General features: G+C 38.4%; 1 protein-coding gene across 2 annotated transcripts; it reads left to right on the top strand.

Moving 5' to 3' along the window:
- Window positions 1-1,366: 1,366 nt before the first annotated feature.
- On the top strand, window positions 1,367-13,746 carry eif3s10 (eukaryotic translation initiation factor 3, subunit 10 (theta)). Of its 2 annotated transcripts, none has more exons than XM_081351102.1 (22): window positions 1,367-1,662; window positions 2,365-2,555; window positions 3,325-3,461; window positions 3,665-3,828; window positions 4,510-4,709; window positions 4,968-5,176; window positions 5,365-5,536; window positions 5,888-5,992; window positions 6,825-6,923; window positions 7,035-7,151; window positions 7,347-7,532; window positions 7,621-7,968; window positions 8,079-8,183; window positions 8,336-8,449; window positions 8,678-8,800; window positions 8,969-9,122; window positions 9,329-9,510; window positions 10,955-11,034; window positions 11,162-11,682; window positions 12,121-12,250; window positions 12,577-12,740; window positions 13,100-13,746. In XM_081351102.1, the coding sequence occupies exons 1-22, from the start codon at window positions 1,614-1,616 to the stop codon at window positions 13,291-13,293; spliced, it is 3,744 nt and encodes a 1,247-aa protein (XP_081207228.1). In that variant the 5' UTR covers window positions 1,367-1,613; the 3' UTR covers window positions 13,294-13,746. The 2 variants fall into 2 exon arrangements, with proteins under 2 accessions (XP_081207228.1, XP_081207227.1); XM_081351101.1 differs by having other exon boundaries at window positions 11,162-11,697.
- The last annotated feature ends 3,188 nt before the right edge of the window (window positions 13,747-16,934 follow it).

Genomic DNA, 16,934 nt, shown 5'->3' with positions numbered 1-16,934 from the left:
TTGATTTGAAGTAAACAAGAAGAAAGAAGTGTGAAATTTTACAAGTTTCCCTTGTTAACTTTTAAACAAAAGGCAGAATTAGAGCTAGCATGAAAAAAAAAACAACCTGTATATTTATTCAGCCATGTTGTTCCAAACCTGTAAGACTTTCTTTCTTCTGTGAAACATAAAAGAAGTTGTGTACGCCTAATGTACATATGTACATATAATAATTGTTTATAGAATAGTTTTAATGAATCAATATTAATACAATATGCATGCAGTATAATTGTGACTATGTGTTCTTTAATTGTCATGCTTTTTTTAAAAAAAAAATCTTACTTTTACTTTACTCTTAAGTGTTTTGTATTCTATAGGGATCGTTTCTAAGAAAAAAAAAATATTGAAAGGTCAAACAGCCATCCTATGAATAATGTGTACTTTAAATGTCTACAATAAAAGGCAGACAATTTCATTTTTCTTGTCATAATGTGTCAAACTGCTTTTCTGCAGGTAATTGATTTTCTTTTTTTAATGGTTGAAAAATGTACAGTTCCAAAGTTACACAGGCTTTCGTCAGATTCGTCTTGAGTAACATTTCAGTACTGATGAATTTATTTAGGTCTATATTTAATTAGCATGTTATTGCATCATGTCTGTCATCTGAACTGTAGATGAGCCCGTGGAGGAAGTGTGTGCAGTGGACAGAGGAGATAAGACCTTTGAAATCAGTTGTTTGTTCAGACTCAAATTCCTCATTGGTTAGCTTACAATACAGTCATTCGGAAAGTAGACCTGACATTTTAATAGAAATACAGCAAACAATATACAGATTTCAAATGATGGGACTTACAGTGATATTTTTATGGGTAGGCTACCTGCACATATTGGTATCCAAGGAAATGATAAGGCAGCAAAAGAAACCATAAAAAACAACGACATTAACATAAGTGTTAGTATATGAAATCAAGAGTAGGCTATTATTAAGGAAAGGTTGAAGGTAAGGTGGCAAAAACAATGGGATATGGAGAAGAAAGGTTGATGGTTTTACAGAACTCAAAGGAAAGTGGGAGAAGGGTGAAGTGCAGGAAAAAACAGATGAGATCATTTCAAGGATTGGATTTGGACATACAAGACTAAACAGTACACTTTATAAAATGGGTAAACATGATACAGGAAGGTGTGAATTTTGTGGGCAAGAAGAAAATGTGGAACATGTTATGCTATACTGACAGAAATACGAGCCTGAAAGAAGGATTCGAATGCAAAATCTAGAAATTTACACTAGGAGATATTTTACAAAATAACTTGGGAAATGAATGTTATAGTATCTTAGAATAACTAATTTGTGGGAGAGCATATAGTATCTCATTTTGATCCACACTCCAGACCAGTCGGTGGCGGTAATACACCATTTCGTTGTTTGTCCACCGCCAATAAAATTTCAAAGAAGAAGAAGAGGAAGTGTGCGCGCGCACCCCCATACGGGAACTCTCGTCCTCGTCGCCGGGGTGCTGTTCACGTGCGCTAGTCCTTTCTAGCTTGAGCGGCGAGAAGTCACAGCGCGGATGGACAGGCAGAGTCAATAAAACAGCCTCTACAACCTGAAAACCGCCTGCTAGCAAGCTATAACAATGCCAGCCTATTTCCAGAGACCGGAGAATGCTCTTAAACGAGCAAACGGTGAGTGAATATTGTAACCTGCTGTCTTTTGGACTGTAGTCGTGAGCTAGCTGTTAGCTCGATATGGCGCGTGCTGGAGTAGCCATGTTTCTCACAGGCTCTGGTGCAGGCCGGATGTCACCGTTACTGGGCCCGTGTGTCACGTATGATGCAGCGTTTCAAATGTCCTGCATTCAATCATATTTACCTCTTCTTAGTGTGCTCACAGAGAGGACTCGCTTAGAAATTAAGTGTAAATAATCGGCATGCTTTTTAAAAACAGATGGAGAGCGTTTTTGCGTGTTAGCAAGCTATTCCATTCCGCTAGCTTAGCTCTGACAACTTCTGGTATCGAAGGATAAAGATTAATGACAATGTGCGTGGGAAAAAAATCCTTTAGACTGTAACGGTCTAACGTTTATTCATGAATGAAGAGCAAATACTTTGTCATTTGGTCATAGTAACAAACAGATTGTGAATGGAGTGGCACAGCACTGCGCACCTGCCACCAGCTTGAACGTATAAAATGGTTTCTGTTCTTTTCTCTGATTTTATAGTCAGCTGTAAATGTCATATTTGGGTTGAAGGCTATATGATACATAAATGAAATACTGCAGCAGTCCCAGTGATTCATTCCATTCTGGATGCAGTATATTTCATAATTGAAATAATGAAATTCCCGGTGATTTGCTGGTCATGACAGTCTTTGTTTCTCTTTTTCAGAGTTTCTTGAAGTTGGTAAAAAGCAGCCAGCTTTGGATGTTCTCTACGATGTCATCAAGAGCAAAAAACATCGAACATGGCAGAAGATACACGAGCCAATTATGCTCAAGTACTTGGAGCTCTGTGTGGACCTTCGCAAGAGCCACTTGGCAAAGGAGGGACTGTATCAGTACAAAAACATCTGTCAACAGGTTTGCACCCCTATTATACAAACTATCCCCTGGTTTCACAGACAGGGCTTAAGACTAGTCCTAGACTAAAATGTAAGTCTGAGCTGTTTCCACTGAAATAAACTTGCACTGACTGATCTTAAAAATATATCAGTGTCTTTTTAATTTTAAGATGCACATCGGTAATGTTTTTTTCGAAGCATGTTTATAAAAATTACTTAAATGTCCTAATTGAGCTATGGTCTAATCCTGGCTTAGTCTAAGCCCTGTCTGTGAAACCGGGCCTATATATTTTACTTCAGTAAGTTATACATATTAAAGTCGGAATGAAATGAAAATTCACCCTAAAGATCTCATTGTGAACAATTTGTCTTTGCACATCTTTCATTTTTTAAAAATGCTTTGACCTCGATCTTCCAGTGAAAACGACTATTGTCTGGTGACGCATACATGACTTCTCTAATCGTTTAGTCTGCTTAAACCTTTGTCTGCCTCCACTTTAAAAATGCAAATGTTTTTTATTCCTTTTTTAATAATCTGTTACACCTGTGTGTACTTCACAATATGGAATAAAAGATCTGTTGCTACTTCCATTTCATAGTGATTTTAAACTTTATTTATTTGTGTCAAAATGCTCTAAGGTTATGTTTATACAGTATTTCCAATCGTGACAATTTTCAGTGAACCTTTTATTGTAGAATTGGCCTAAAATTTCTGTATAGATGAAAACAGATCAATTCTATCCTTCTTGAGGATGAAGTTACTGATTAATGCTTATTATATGCTTCAGGTGAATATCAAATCGCTGGAAGATGTGGTCCGCGCTTACCTGAAACTTGCGGAAGAGAAGACCGAGACAGCGAAAGAGGAGTCTCAGCAGATGGTGCTGGACATTGAGGATCTGGACAACATTCAGACCCCAGAAAGGTACAGGAACCTAAAGGCCTAAACAGTTCCTTCCTAGTTATGTCTCTAGAGAATTTGTTGTTGCTGTGCATTTTTTTTTTATAATTTCAGAATTTATTTACATCTAGAAATCATGTTCAATTTTAACATGCTGAAAGGACTTCTACATTCAAATTCATGTTCGTGAGGACAATCAAGTTAAAAAAAAAAACTTTTTTTTTTAGTGTTCTGTTGAGTGCCGTCAGTGGTGAAGACACTCAAGACCGCACTGACAGACTTTTGCTCACGCCTTGGGTCAAGTTCCTGTGGGAGTCGTACCGCCAGTGCCTGGACCTGCTAAGGAATAACTCTAAAGTTGAGCGCCTTTACCATGACATTGCTCAGCAAGGTCAGTGTACACTTCATATAATACAGAAACATCTGTTTATGGGAGTTTTAGCATATGGTACAGATAAGGGTTTATATGTTAAGTTCGGGAATGTCATTACTTCCTATTGATGTAGTTCAGGTTACTGTGGATAAATACATACACTACCATCCAAAATGGGATCAGCAAGATTCTTTTAATGTTTCTGAAAGAAGTCTTCTATTCTCACCAAAGCTGCATTTATTTGATCAAAAATGCAGTAAGAACAGTAATATTGTAAAATATTAATGTAACTTAAAATAACTGTTTTCTATTTTAAAGTAATGTATTCCTGTGATGTTTGTCAGTGTCTAATATGCTGATTTGGTGCTCAATATTTTTTTTTTATGAATGTTTAAAAGCAGTTGTGCTGCTAAATATTTTTGTGGAAACGACGCATCTTTTTAAATTAAGATTCTTTGATGAATAGAAAGAACAGCATTTATTTGAAACAAAAATATTTTGTAACATCATGAATGTCTTTACTGTCATTTTGATCAGTTTAATGCATCCTTGCTGATTAAAAGTTTCATCCAAAAAAAGAGAAACATTGATCTCAATCTTTTTAACGAAAGTATAAGTATAATCATGATATATAATACCTAAAATGTACATTTTTCTTTGTACACTAATTATATAAAAAAAATGTTTTTTCTCTCATAGCATTTAAGTTTTGCCTTCAGTACACCCGCAAAGCAGAGTTCCGTAAGCTGTGTGACAACCTGCGAATGCACCTGGGGCAGATCCAACGTCATCACAACCAGAGCACCGCCATCAACCTGAACAACCCCGAGAGCCAGTCCATGCACCTCGAGACACGTCTGGTCCAGCTGGACAGCGCTATTAGCATGGAGCTGTGGCAGGTCTCTGTGCTCTATTGTAGGCACCAATGTTTCAAAGAAATGTTAAATTCATAGAAATGTTGAATTTAATCAATTCAAATATATTTAGTTGCATATACTTTCCATTTATACTGCTCCTTTAAACCTTTTTTTTTTTCAGTGCAAAGGAGAGATTACAGAAAAAGAAATAAAATGGCAAAGAAATTTTGTTTTTGCTTGTTATATGTTGCACAAGCTTTGACTTGATGACTGATCACACTGGTTTGCATTCAAACATAGGAAGCGTTCAAAGCAGTTGAAGACATCCATGGATTATTCGCCCTCTCAAAGAAGCCCCCTAAACCTCAGCTTATGGCCAACTACTACAACAAGGTGTCCACTGTATTCTGGAAGTCTGGCAATGCCTTATTCCATGCCTGTACCCTACACAGACTCTATCACCTCTCCCGAGAAATGCGCAAGAATCTCACCCAAGAAGAGATGCAGAGGTTAGCATTAAATAGGAGTGATTTTCAGCTTGAAGAAGGAATTGGATTAAATGCTTTGTGGAATTCTTTTTCTGTCATTTTACTGTAGGGTAGTTTTCCCTTGAAATCAGAACTTATCATTTCATTTATTAGTTCACTGAGACTTGAAAGTTTTTAATTGCTCTGTATATTGTACTCATTTCCCTCAGAATGTCCACTCGTGTGCTCTTGGCCACTCTGTCTATTCCCATCACCCCTGAGCGCACTGATATCGCTCGTCTTTTGGACATGGATGGCATCATTGTGGAGAAACACCGCAGACTGGCTACTCTACTTGGCCTACAGTCTCCACCCACCCGTCAGAGTCTCATCAATGACATGGTAATAGCCTGTCTATTGTCATACCTCAAAGGGATGGTTCACCCCAAAATAAAAAAATTGTCATTTACTCACCCTCATGTCGCTCCAAACCATAACATTTTGTTTCTTTTTTTAAACACAAATTAAGATATTTTTAATGAAACCTGAGATGTTTCTGTACTTCTATTGAGGGTCAATTTAACAAACTCTCAATTTGAGTAAATGATGCCACAATTTTTATTTTTGGGTGAACTATCCCCTTAAAACGTTGTTGTTTCTTGATATTTGGTAGATCATGTGTGACAGTGTTGTTAGAAAAGATTTCAAATATTGCAAATTATACACTCTTTGTGGGTATTATTCTTGTCATAGGTGAGGTTCAACCTGCTTCAGTATATTGTCCCTGAAGTTAAAGAGCTCTACAACTGGTTGGAGATGGACTTCCATCCTCTTAAACTTTGTGGAAGAGTGACTAAGGTGAGTAGCACTTGCCACATAATGCATATTTGCTTTTGTGCCTTTAAATTAAAGTAACGTGTTAACTTAATTTCATTTAAATTGTGTTGTCTATTCTGGTAGTTTTTGTTTTTTTTGATGATCTAAGAATTTACATTTCCAGAATAATGTTAACATGCATCCACGCTTTACCATTAAAACTAGGTCTGCACAATTAATCGCAATTTACATGAGACGCACTTAAACTGATTTGGCTTATCACGATTATGAAATGGCAAAGGCTGCAATTTATTTATGCGCAGCTTGTCATTGATGTACAGCTCTGTAAACACTGCTCCATCTGAAAGCACTGAGTTTGAGTCACTTATACTGTGCAAAAAGCAACACTCGTCAAACATGAGAAGCATTTATGAACCTCATGTCCAACAAAAGACAACATTTAATAACGTGCTTTTACTCCAAACTCACTTCATAACGACAGTTGAGCATCCTTCTGTGAGATGATGCCCATAGGGATTTCCTGGAATGAGTGTTATCATACTTGGCGTGTCTGTGCGACAGCCCCCTCTGGTGTTCAGATGGAGCAGCATTTACTAACGATCATCCGTGTTACACTGACAAACTGCAGCCTTTGCCAAATCGCGTGCGGTTTCATTGCGATTAATCGTGCAGCCCTAATTAAAACTAATAAGTGACAAATTTTCATAAACTTAATTGTAGTTAAGAGGAAGAGTGATGCCCTTGTTAGACCATTTTGACACAGCAGTCTTCAATGTTGAGGTGTTCTTGAAATCAATGCACATTGAAGACATAATGTTCATGTAGTGCTTATGTTCTTGCTGCTGATGCTTAGGTATTGAACTGGGTGAGGGACCAAGCTGAGAAGGAATCAGACCTGCAGCATTATGTTCCTCACTTGCAGAACAACACCATCCTTAGACTGCTTCAGCAGGTTTGTGCGATTATCTACCCCCAGACTTCAAATATCTACTTGAGGAATCATTGCATGCACAGGTCTTCTCTGCAAATCTTCAGTCTTGTCTTCTGTGTTTTAATGTATCAGGTGGCTCAGATCTACCAAAGCATTGAGTTCAGCAGGTTGGCATCTCTGGTACCATTTGTTGATGCTTTCCAACTGGAGCGCTCCATTGTAGATGCAGCACGGCACTGTGATCTGCAGGTACAGTACATAAAGTTTTAGTCATCAAACAGTAATATCTGGCTTTCATTTGTCTTAACATTTCTTAACCAGCACATGTACATCTTTCACATTAAGCTTCTAATACAAGCATATTAGTGTAGGTGTTTAAATGTTAAAGAGGATAATCTTCAAAATGTTGTAGTAACTTTCACTTTGTTTTTATTAAACCTAAAGGTGCGCATTGATCATTCATCTCGCACTCTGAGTTTCGGCTCTGATCTGAACTACTCTACTAAAGAGGATTCTCCAGTAGGTCCATTCCTACAGAACATGCCCTCTGAACAGATACGAAATCAGCTCACTGCCATGTCATCCTCCTTGGCTAAAGCCATTGATGTCATCAAACCTGCCTCCATACTGGTAAGAGAACCGTTAATTATCATAGAATATCTCCCTGCTGGTCAGTTTCAGTTTTCAGTTTGATGATCAACTCCACCTTTTCCCCCAGCAAGAACATGAGGAACAGAGTCAACTGGCCATCACAGCCTACCTGAAGAATGCACGGAAAGAGCATCAGCGCATCCTCGCTCGCCGACAAACAATTGAAGAGCGCAAGGAGCGTCTGGAGAGCCTCAACATCCAGAGAGAGAAAGAGGAGCTGGAGCAGCGGGAGGCAGAGCTTCAGAAGGTGCGCAAAGCTGAGGAGGAGCGTCTTAAACAGGAGGCCAAAGAGCGAGAGAAGGAGCGTATCATGCAAGAACATGAGCAGATCAAAAAGAAGACAGTGCGTGAGCGACTGGAGCAGATCAAGAAGACTGAGCTTGGAGCCAAGGCCTTCAAAGATATTGATATTGAGGTAATGAGTTTGTTAGGGAAGTGGCCATTGAGCCCAGAACAAATCAGAAAGTTTTATTGGCAAAATACCCTGGAAATTAAATGGTTATTTAAATTTTTTTTCTGCTGTAGGATCTGGAGGAGCTGGACCCTGACTTCATCATGGCCAAACAGGTTGAACAACTAGAAAAGGAGAAGAAAGAGCTTCAAGAGCGTCTGAAAAACCAGGAAAAGAAGGTACAGTTTCCTTACCCATTCATTAAGTACTTTTATTGCAAATAACTGTTGGTAATCTGTTTAAAATGTCAAAGGATTAGGGTTAATTCTGTTTAGGTGAGTAGATGACTGCCGAATATTACAGTGGTGTGATGATTATATGCATATTCCAGATTGACTACTTTGAGAGGGCCAAGCGCCTTGAGGAGATTCCTCTGATTAAGAAAGCCTACGAAGAGCAGCGCATCAAAGACATGGAGTTATGGGAGCTGCAGGAGGAAGAGAGGGTAATGATCGCATACTGCCTTTTACACTTGAATGTGATTTACTTTGCCCTCTGGTCAAAGTGTCTCAAATTCCCCACTTACTGAAACATACTTTCACTTTAACTGTAGTTTGAAGTATTTCTTAAGGCCCTACTTTGTCATTGTCTGGTTTTAGTTTGATTCAGATGTAGTGATCTTGTTGTTTAGTGTAATTGAAGCTAAAGGTTGTTGTGCTCATCTGTTGCACAGATAAGCAATATGAAGATGGAGCGTGAGAAGGCACTAGAACACAAACAGAGAATGTCCAGGATGATGGAGGACAAGGAGAACTTTCTGTCCAAAATTAAAGAAGCTCGAAGCTTCATCTATGAGGTAATTAGTTTTCTCATTTAAATCTAATTTATTCAGATAATATTTTACAGATTATGTATTTGCTCTCAATGACTAGTATGGACAATGTACAAAATGTAGTAGCATAAAGTCCTTGACGTTTAGGATATTAACACTTGGCTAAGCTTTGAGCAATTCTCATGTACCCAGGAAAAACTCAAGCACTTCCAAGAACGTATGGTTGAGGAGAGGAAGAAGCGTCTTGAGGAACGAAAGAAGCAGCGCAAGGAAGACAGGCGAAATGCCTTCTATCGCCAGAAAGAAGAGGACGCTCAGAGAATCCACGAGGAACAGCTCAAAAAAGGTTCTTATCTGCCGTTCATCAACCTTCAGTTAACAGTGATTCATTATAATTGAATGAATAGTCTCTTTTCGGTTTCTTTTGTTTAATTTGTAAACAATTATGGCTTCATAAACGTAAAATATTCATATCTTATTTCATGTCATGCATTAACTCTTTTTGCCACATTTGCATGCTGTTGAATTGTTTTTTGATTTTGTGTGTTTTAGAGCGGGAAGAGCGGGAACGCTTGGAACAGGAGCAAAGAGAGGAGGAAGAACGCGAATACCAGGAGCGTCTGCGTAAACTGGAGGAACAGGAAAGAAAGCAGCGTGCCCGACAACTGGAAATTGAGGAGCGTGAACGTCGTAAAGAGGAGGAGAGGAGGGCACCAGAAGAAAAACCCACCAAGGTATATCATGTGAACCCTGCTTAAAATTAGCTTGAACACCATATACTACTAGGGCTGTCACAATTCCTCGATTAAATTTGAGTGCTCGAATTAAAAAAAGCCTTGATTTGCATATTACGTGTCTATGAACTAGCAGAATCCATGAACTGCATTATTACACTATAGCATTGGGCTGGGCGATAAACTATTATCATTTAGATCATGATTAAAATTGCACGCAACATAGGGAGCTTTGACCTCACCACTAACCTGCTGCTTTAGCAAGGTTCCGTGAAAAAGTATCAGCTTTTATTTTCCTTTTAAGTTCCGAAGAAGGTATTATGGGTTCATCAAGTTCGTTGAACTTATTGATCACTTTTAGTCAGTTTTGACAAAACTCCTCTCAGCTAGCGCGTCTTTTCGAAGTGACTAACAGCCTTTTCACCTGACCTGAATACTGCGTTGAATGCGTGCTGATTCGCTAAAACGGACTTATCAGGTTGTGTTCACATACAACAAGAGTGCTTGTCGGTTTCTGCTGTAAAACATGATCTTGTGATGCCTTGACAGTGGACAATACTGGCTTTTGGGACAAACGTGTTTAGGGTTCAGTCAATCTTGGCAGGCGTCTATTTCAGCTGAGAAAATAACGTTATAAAGACACATCGGCGGACAGTATGTTGAGTAATAAGTAGATGAGTAGTACGGAAATAAGTAGATGGATGTTACGTGAGGATGTGGAGAGTGTCAAAATAAAGGTACTGTATATCAATATTTTATGTGTGACATCGATGCATCGCAAGACGTTTGATTGTCAATCAGAACGCCCTTATTGTAAAGGCTATTGTTTACTTAGGTCTATTTTTATTACCACAAAAATATTATCCGATTAATCAAGTCAAAAAAATCCATCTTTGATAAAATATTATCCGCCAAAAAAAATCATAGACCGATTACTCGATTGCCAAAATAATTGTTTGTGACAGCCCTATATACTACTGTTCAAAAGTTAACTGTTGGTAAGATTTTTTTTTTGTTCTTTTTTGTTCAGCAAGTCTTATGCTGTCTGAGACTACATTTATTTGGAAAAGAAATTGTCAAAACTGTTTAAAATAACTTAGGAATAAATTACATTTTATATTATTTAGGTTATAAGATGAATTTTCACCAACTATTACTCCAGTCTTCAGTGTCACATGATCCTTAATAAGAAATGTTTCTTTAGTACCAAATCAGCATATTAGAATTATAATTTTTTTGTAAATGTTGAAAAGTTGCTGCTTAATAGTTTTTTCTGGATTCTTTGATTTATTTAAAGAACAGCATTTATTTGAAAAAGTCTTTAACATTATAAATGTCTTTTGTGTTTATTTCTATTTTAACCAGATGATGACAGAGGTTAGTCGATCAGATATAACACAAATGTTTATATCTTGGGTCAAGTTTTTAAAATAATTTTCTTCAGGAATTGCCTGAACGGGAAGAAAGCGGCTGGAGGAAACGTGGTGAGGGCGAGTCAGAGTGGCGACGTCCTGTTGGTGACAAGTAAGTGATATCAATTTAATTGAGGACAAAATGTCCTGTTGGTGACAAGTAAGTGATATCAATTTGATTAAGTTTAAAAAAAAAGATGCCAAGTATGGAGATTCAATGTCCTTTTTTTTTCTCCCAGGGACTGGCGTCAGGAAGGACGTGAAGGGCGTGAAGAGCCTGAACGAGAAGACCGTGAGCGTGAACTGCCCTTCCGGAGAGGCGTAGAAACTTCTCGTCGTGGCGGCTCAGATGACAAAGGACTCCGACGTGGCTTTGATGATGAGCGAGGTCCACGCCGGGAAGGTGACGATGACCGTGGACCCAGAAGGGTCTTTGATGATGACCGTGGGCCAAGAAGGGGCTTTGATGATGACCGTGGGCCAAGAAGGGGCTTTGACGACCGTGGACCAAGGCGTGGAATGGACGATGACCGTGGCCCCAGACGAGGTGATGACGATCGTGCCCCAAGAAGAGGCTTTGATGATGACCGTGGGCCCCGTAGAGGCATGGATGAACCCAGAGTGCCTCGACGTGGGGCAGATGATGACTGGGGCCCCAGAAGAGGTGGCGATGATGATAGGGGAGGCCGCAGAGGTATGGATGACTCTGGCCCACGTCGTGGAGATGACCCTCGACCCTGGAAACCTCTTGGGAGATCAGGTGTGAGCCCAAATGGTATTTGCGTTTATTTTCTTGCTGAGGGCAGATTAACAAATATTTGTGCTAAAGGGGTCATATCACAAGGAATCTAATTTTCCTCTCATGATACAATGGAATTCAATGTGATGCAGTCTTCTGTTATTGAGGATGGAGCAGTTTAAACCTACAACTCATAATTAAGTGCAGCAAAGTGTCATTTCATTGGCGAAAAGGAAATGTATCGGGGCCTTGAGTCAGAGGAGGGGTGGGAAAATAGACAAAATGAACTGACTGTTTGTTGCAAATCCTTGACTAATATTTGTGGATCTCAGGGGGGGGAAATATGACCCCTTTAACCATTTTGTGTTTGATCTGTGAATTTACAGTCACTATTTGTTAACTGTGGTTTCGATAAACTTTTTATTTTTTATTTGTACAATTACTTCATGTAACCTTTAGCAGGTGGATGGAGAGAGCGAGAGAAGGCTCGGGAGGAAAGCTGGGCACCTCCTCGTGATACTGACCGTGATGATGATGAGCGCGAGGGAGATGACCGTACTGGGGGATTTAGAGAACGCCATCCTCCCAGGTGAAAATATCATGCATCTTTACATTTTATAAAATGTAATCTATATGAATAATAAACCTTTGTCTGAAAGCTTTTCTGTTTTGAACTCTGATGCAGACTCTCCGCTGGTCTTTAAAAAGTCTTCAATTTGATAAAACTCAACTTAAGACATTTCAAGGTCATAACAGTTCTAAAATGGTGGTTGTTAAGGATGCAGGTTTTCTTTTTGAGTGAGCATCTGAAATTAGTAAAGCATAGATATTTCAGCATAAGAGTTCTGGTGTATTTAGCCTTTTTTTGTATTTAAAAGTCCAATAAGTTTAATATGAATGTGTGTGCATGTGCAGGGAAGAAGCGAGTGTCTGGAGAAGAGGTGGTGATGAGCCGAGCAGTTGGCGTGATTCTCGTCGTGAAGACTCTGACCGTGGTGAACGCCGTGACCTAGGGGGGCGCAGAGATGACAGAGACCGTGAACGTGATGTTAGAGCCCCCCAAAGAGACCAAGATGAAGGTTAGTCTTATGATCCGTCTTAAATACACCTTTAATAGTGCAGTTTGGATAAAGAACTTGAACTTTTTGACAGATTTGACTTAAAATGTACACTTGCCTGTGATTAAGACACTTATCAGTGGCCCAGAAAAAGCTGTTTAATAGTTGGATCATGAGTGACCAGAGTGACCAGAGAATAGCAATCAATGATGACAATAAATTTACTGTGAAATTGCTGGTTTTGCAGATGTAAAAAAAAAAAAAAAAAAGTCAATGCATCCACAACAGTAGGTGTCAGTATAAAGTCATGTACCTGTCAGTGAAATGTGCATGGGGCACATTTAAAAGGTCAGTTTTATCTTTTTTTTCCTAACTCAAAGGTGGTTCATGGCGTCGTGGTGGAGAGGAGCGACGAGAGGAGCGCAAGGAGGAAAGAGATGCTCCTCCCAGACCACGTGAACGGGACCGTGAGGGCGGTGAGAAGAGCACCTGGCGCTCTGACAAAGATAAGGAAATCCAGCGTCGGACCAAGAACGAGACGGATGATGATGGCTGGACCACTGTCCGCCGCTAATACTAAAGCATACTTTTTTTTTTGCTTGATGTACTAAGCCTTGATGTGTCCTCTAATCAGTACAGGTCACTGCTTAAATTAACATGAAATGCGTAAAGCTTTGCCATAGAATTACTACACTTACAGTGGGTTTTCAAACATGGCAATTTATATTTCATCCCTTTTTAAAAACTTCAACTTGCATTTGAAAAGTAGCTCATTCCTTTTTGTTATGCATGCTTAGAGGATTAAATTGGTTTCACAAAATTAAGTAGACTTTTTTTTTTTTCTTTGAGGTGCGGGTGTTGTAGAACATAAGTTTTTTCAGACATGACCTCAGAGGTGTAGTGCTGAGGTTTTAAGATGAAATCATCAGGTTATCCTTACAGCTGTGTCCTTGCTGCTTATGCTGTGGTTGTATGCCCTCAAGAAATATGAAAAAAATCTTTATTAATAAAGTCGTTTGCTCATTAAGTGACTAATTTCAGTTATTATCACACAGAAGGCGACAATATCATGCTTTGTTGTCATAAATGGAACTGGCTGGAATAAGAATCAGAGATTGAGTAGCCTTCCGTGCATTTCAATGGTTGATTTTCTGTTTTTGCCACTAGGTGTCACCTAAATGTCTAGAAATCAATGAACCAAGTAATATTAATTTGATCCCTATAATCTACTCACTTATGTTAATTAACTTTGCAGTCTATTGTGGCAAATAGGACACAAAAAAATGCAGGCAATTATTCTACCAGTAGAGTGAGATCTATTCAAAAAAACAACAATGGCATAATCTAGTCTCAATCTCGATTAGGATGGCCTTTTTCTTTCAGGAAAGTTTTTGGTGGTACGTCCCCCTTTTTTAAGACGTACTGGCTCTTGGTTAAACTAACTGGGCTAGGAAGACCACACGCACACGTTGATAAGAGGTAATCCTCGGTAAACCTCATCAATGCGAGTTCTTAGTTTCATGCAAGGGCTTCTTTGGATCGTGATTCTTCCCGCTGCGAGGGTGATAAACTTTTGCTCGCATTATATCATTATGCAGAAAAAAACTAGAAAGAAAGAGAGAAACAATTATGTTAGAGGTCTTTGTTGCATTCTAGTGGAAAATCCACAATTAAGGCCAATAATCCCACAATTGGAGCCTCAAATTCCCACGCAAGAGGTTATGAACTCCCAAACTAGATTAGACCCTTATATTTGCTAAGACCTGCTTTGTGAAGGTTGACTACGGGTCACCGTGTGTAAACTCCGCGGACCTCGAGCTGGAGGGGTGCTGCTTGTGAATGTGGGATAGCCTTTTTACACGACACGTATCTCTGCATCTGCCACCCAATGCCATCTATCAATGTCCTGAGATTGTCATTTGAACTGATGATTTTCTGACAGAATTTCATTGATAAATTTGTGTGAACGACACTCCATAGGCTACTCTTATAGTACAAAACAAAACAGTCGTAGGCCTATTGCGTAGCCTATAAGAACATGTTTGTTCCAGGCCAGCCATTAACTCAAAATCATGTTTAATAGGTTAATTACTTATAAACATCTTTTTAAGTTTAGTCTCGCAGAACCAAATCGATTTTTAAAAATCGATAAAATACATAACTCTTTCCGAACATATCACTAGCAGCAAGAGGTTAGAAACGAATCATATTCGCAAATTAAAAAAAAAAAATGACGAGAAACCTGGAATGTTACAATAATGAACATGAGATCAAGAAACAATGTTTAATAGTGGGAAAGTCTTCAGTTGCTATACTTAATGGTCTAGGACAATATTTTATAGGCTATGGCTTGTAGGCTAACGTATTTTACACGTGACTTTTGATTCAAACTGATCAATTCTAGCTGTCAAATGCTTCATCTAGTTTGGCGTCCCTATGAAAATAACTAAAACAGGTGATCATATAGCATAATATTTCGTAGACTGTTAATGTGCGTGTTTAAGTTATGGCAAGTGAATTTCACGGGTTTTTTTTTTTTTTCATTTAGACAAACGTTGTGCAGGCCTACTCAACAGAATTAATGAACTGTTGGTAAATATAAATTTAGCAACAAGTAGGCTATAGACTATATACAATTAATTATTCTGAATTAATTTGCTTTTGGCCCACTACAATTATATTTAATGCGCTTTAAGTGTGAATACAATTCTTGAATTCAAAATGCAAATCATTAGAAAAACAAAAACCTGAGTAGGCTAATATTTTGTCAAAAAATGCTTACTTGTGTAATAAATGCCAGAATAATTCCTTTCGATAGATTCTGTGCTTAAGTTATGGAGTGAAAGGAACAGCTCTGATGTAATTCTTGAATTGGAATTGATCTTGCACACTGAATGTGATTGTGAAGCCTGCAGTTTGACGATATAACATAATTCAGCTGACATTTCTATTGCAATGCTCTACGAAAAGCTGTTCATGGGCGTCAGTTACATTTCATAACATCTTTTCAAAAGCAATCCACATAATTATTGCGGATCCGGCACATTTTTGAAGGATGGATCGAATAAATTGTCGAATAAAGCTCAATGCGCTTTTGTCCTTTGATTGGGTCTACGTCACCGGCAACTTTTTAACATTTTTTCTTTATAGCCTACTGAAGAAAAATCACTAGGTTTTGGAGACTAAAACGATGTGCTGATATTGATCAAGTGTTAGTGTTTTTGATAGCATGTACTACAAATTAACGATATAGGCCTATTGCACCGGGAATAAATTATTCTTTTGAACCCTTAAATATTAGCCTCCTTTCGACAGAGTTCAAGATCAATTGAACTGCATGCCTACGTAAATATGAAGAGTAAATGGAGAGATCTGAAAAGTTAACCAGCTGACAATAGTTTAGGTATACTATTAGCCTAATAATAATAATAATAATAATAATATATAGGCTAATATTTTGCTTGTTATTAACATGTTGTAGCCTATTTACGTTTTTTTAGGACCGCAAAGTGTTGCAAATGTTTAGTAGGCTATAGCCTTTACAAATTTTGGGTTGATTTCAAGTGACTTTAATTTCGGGATTTGAATGTTTTCGTCATATACAGTCAAAGCTTGTCATTCTTTGTCCACGGGAGACCGGTAGAACTAGGCTTTAGAAATAGGCTATCACTAACTGCAGGTGGTAACATGGACGATGAAGGAAAACTTTCGATGTCGTTAAACGTCATCGAAAGGTGTTGTAAACATGCGCTAACGATAAATGTAGGCTACAGGACAGTCATTTTCCTGGAAAAACAAAAACAAAACAAAGTTAGCAATGCAGACAATCGAGACAGTAAAAAAATGTGCTTCCCATTGCTGCGACCGACTGTGAAGCCTACGTCCAAGAAATGTTGGAAAGTGCATTTAGTTACATTACCAGTTGGTGTCGCACTATCCTTACACTTAGCCTACACAGTGCCAGATCGAAGAGCAGCAGATCCTCATATCCAGCACATTCCTTTTTTTCTTTATGTGCAAAGCTGAAATTATAATGTAAAATATCCAAATATCGATTTTAAAAGGCTCTATATGCCTTATTTAGAAAATTCACAAAAGACAGAGGTTTAACAAATTTGTGTCACAATTTCTTTTGCCGTTTTTCTTCAAACGTTTGTGCTTTATTTACATCAGCAAACGATAAATTCATAATAAAAATCGAAATGTAGTGTCTTA

The sequence above is a fragment of the Scardinius erythrophthalmus genome (assembly GCF_964197995.2).
Source record: "Scardinius erythrophthalmus genome assembly, chromosome: 21".
NCBI lineage: Eukaryota > Metazoa > Chordata > Actinopteri > Cypriniformes > Leuciscidae > Scardinius > Scardinius erythrophthalmus.
Note: the sequence above shows the minus strand (reverse complement) of the source record. Positions and strands in the feature narration are given on the sequence as shown.

Excerpts from the sequence above, each read along its gene's own strand:
- eif3s10 (XM_081351101.1), top strand. The coding sequence starts at position 1,614 with ATGCCAGCCTATTTCCAGAGACCGGAGAATGCTCTTAAACGAGCAAAC. Across the intron at positions 7,533-7,620 it reads TCAAACCTGCCTCCATACTG|CAAGAACATGAGGAACAGAG; the intron begins GTAAGAGAACCG and ends CTTTTCCCCCAG. Across the intron at positions 12,251-12,576 it reads AGAGAACGCCATCCTCCCAG|GGAAGAAGCGAGTGTCTGGA; the intron begins GTGAAAATATCA and ends GTGCATGTGCAG.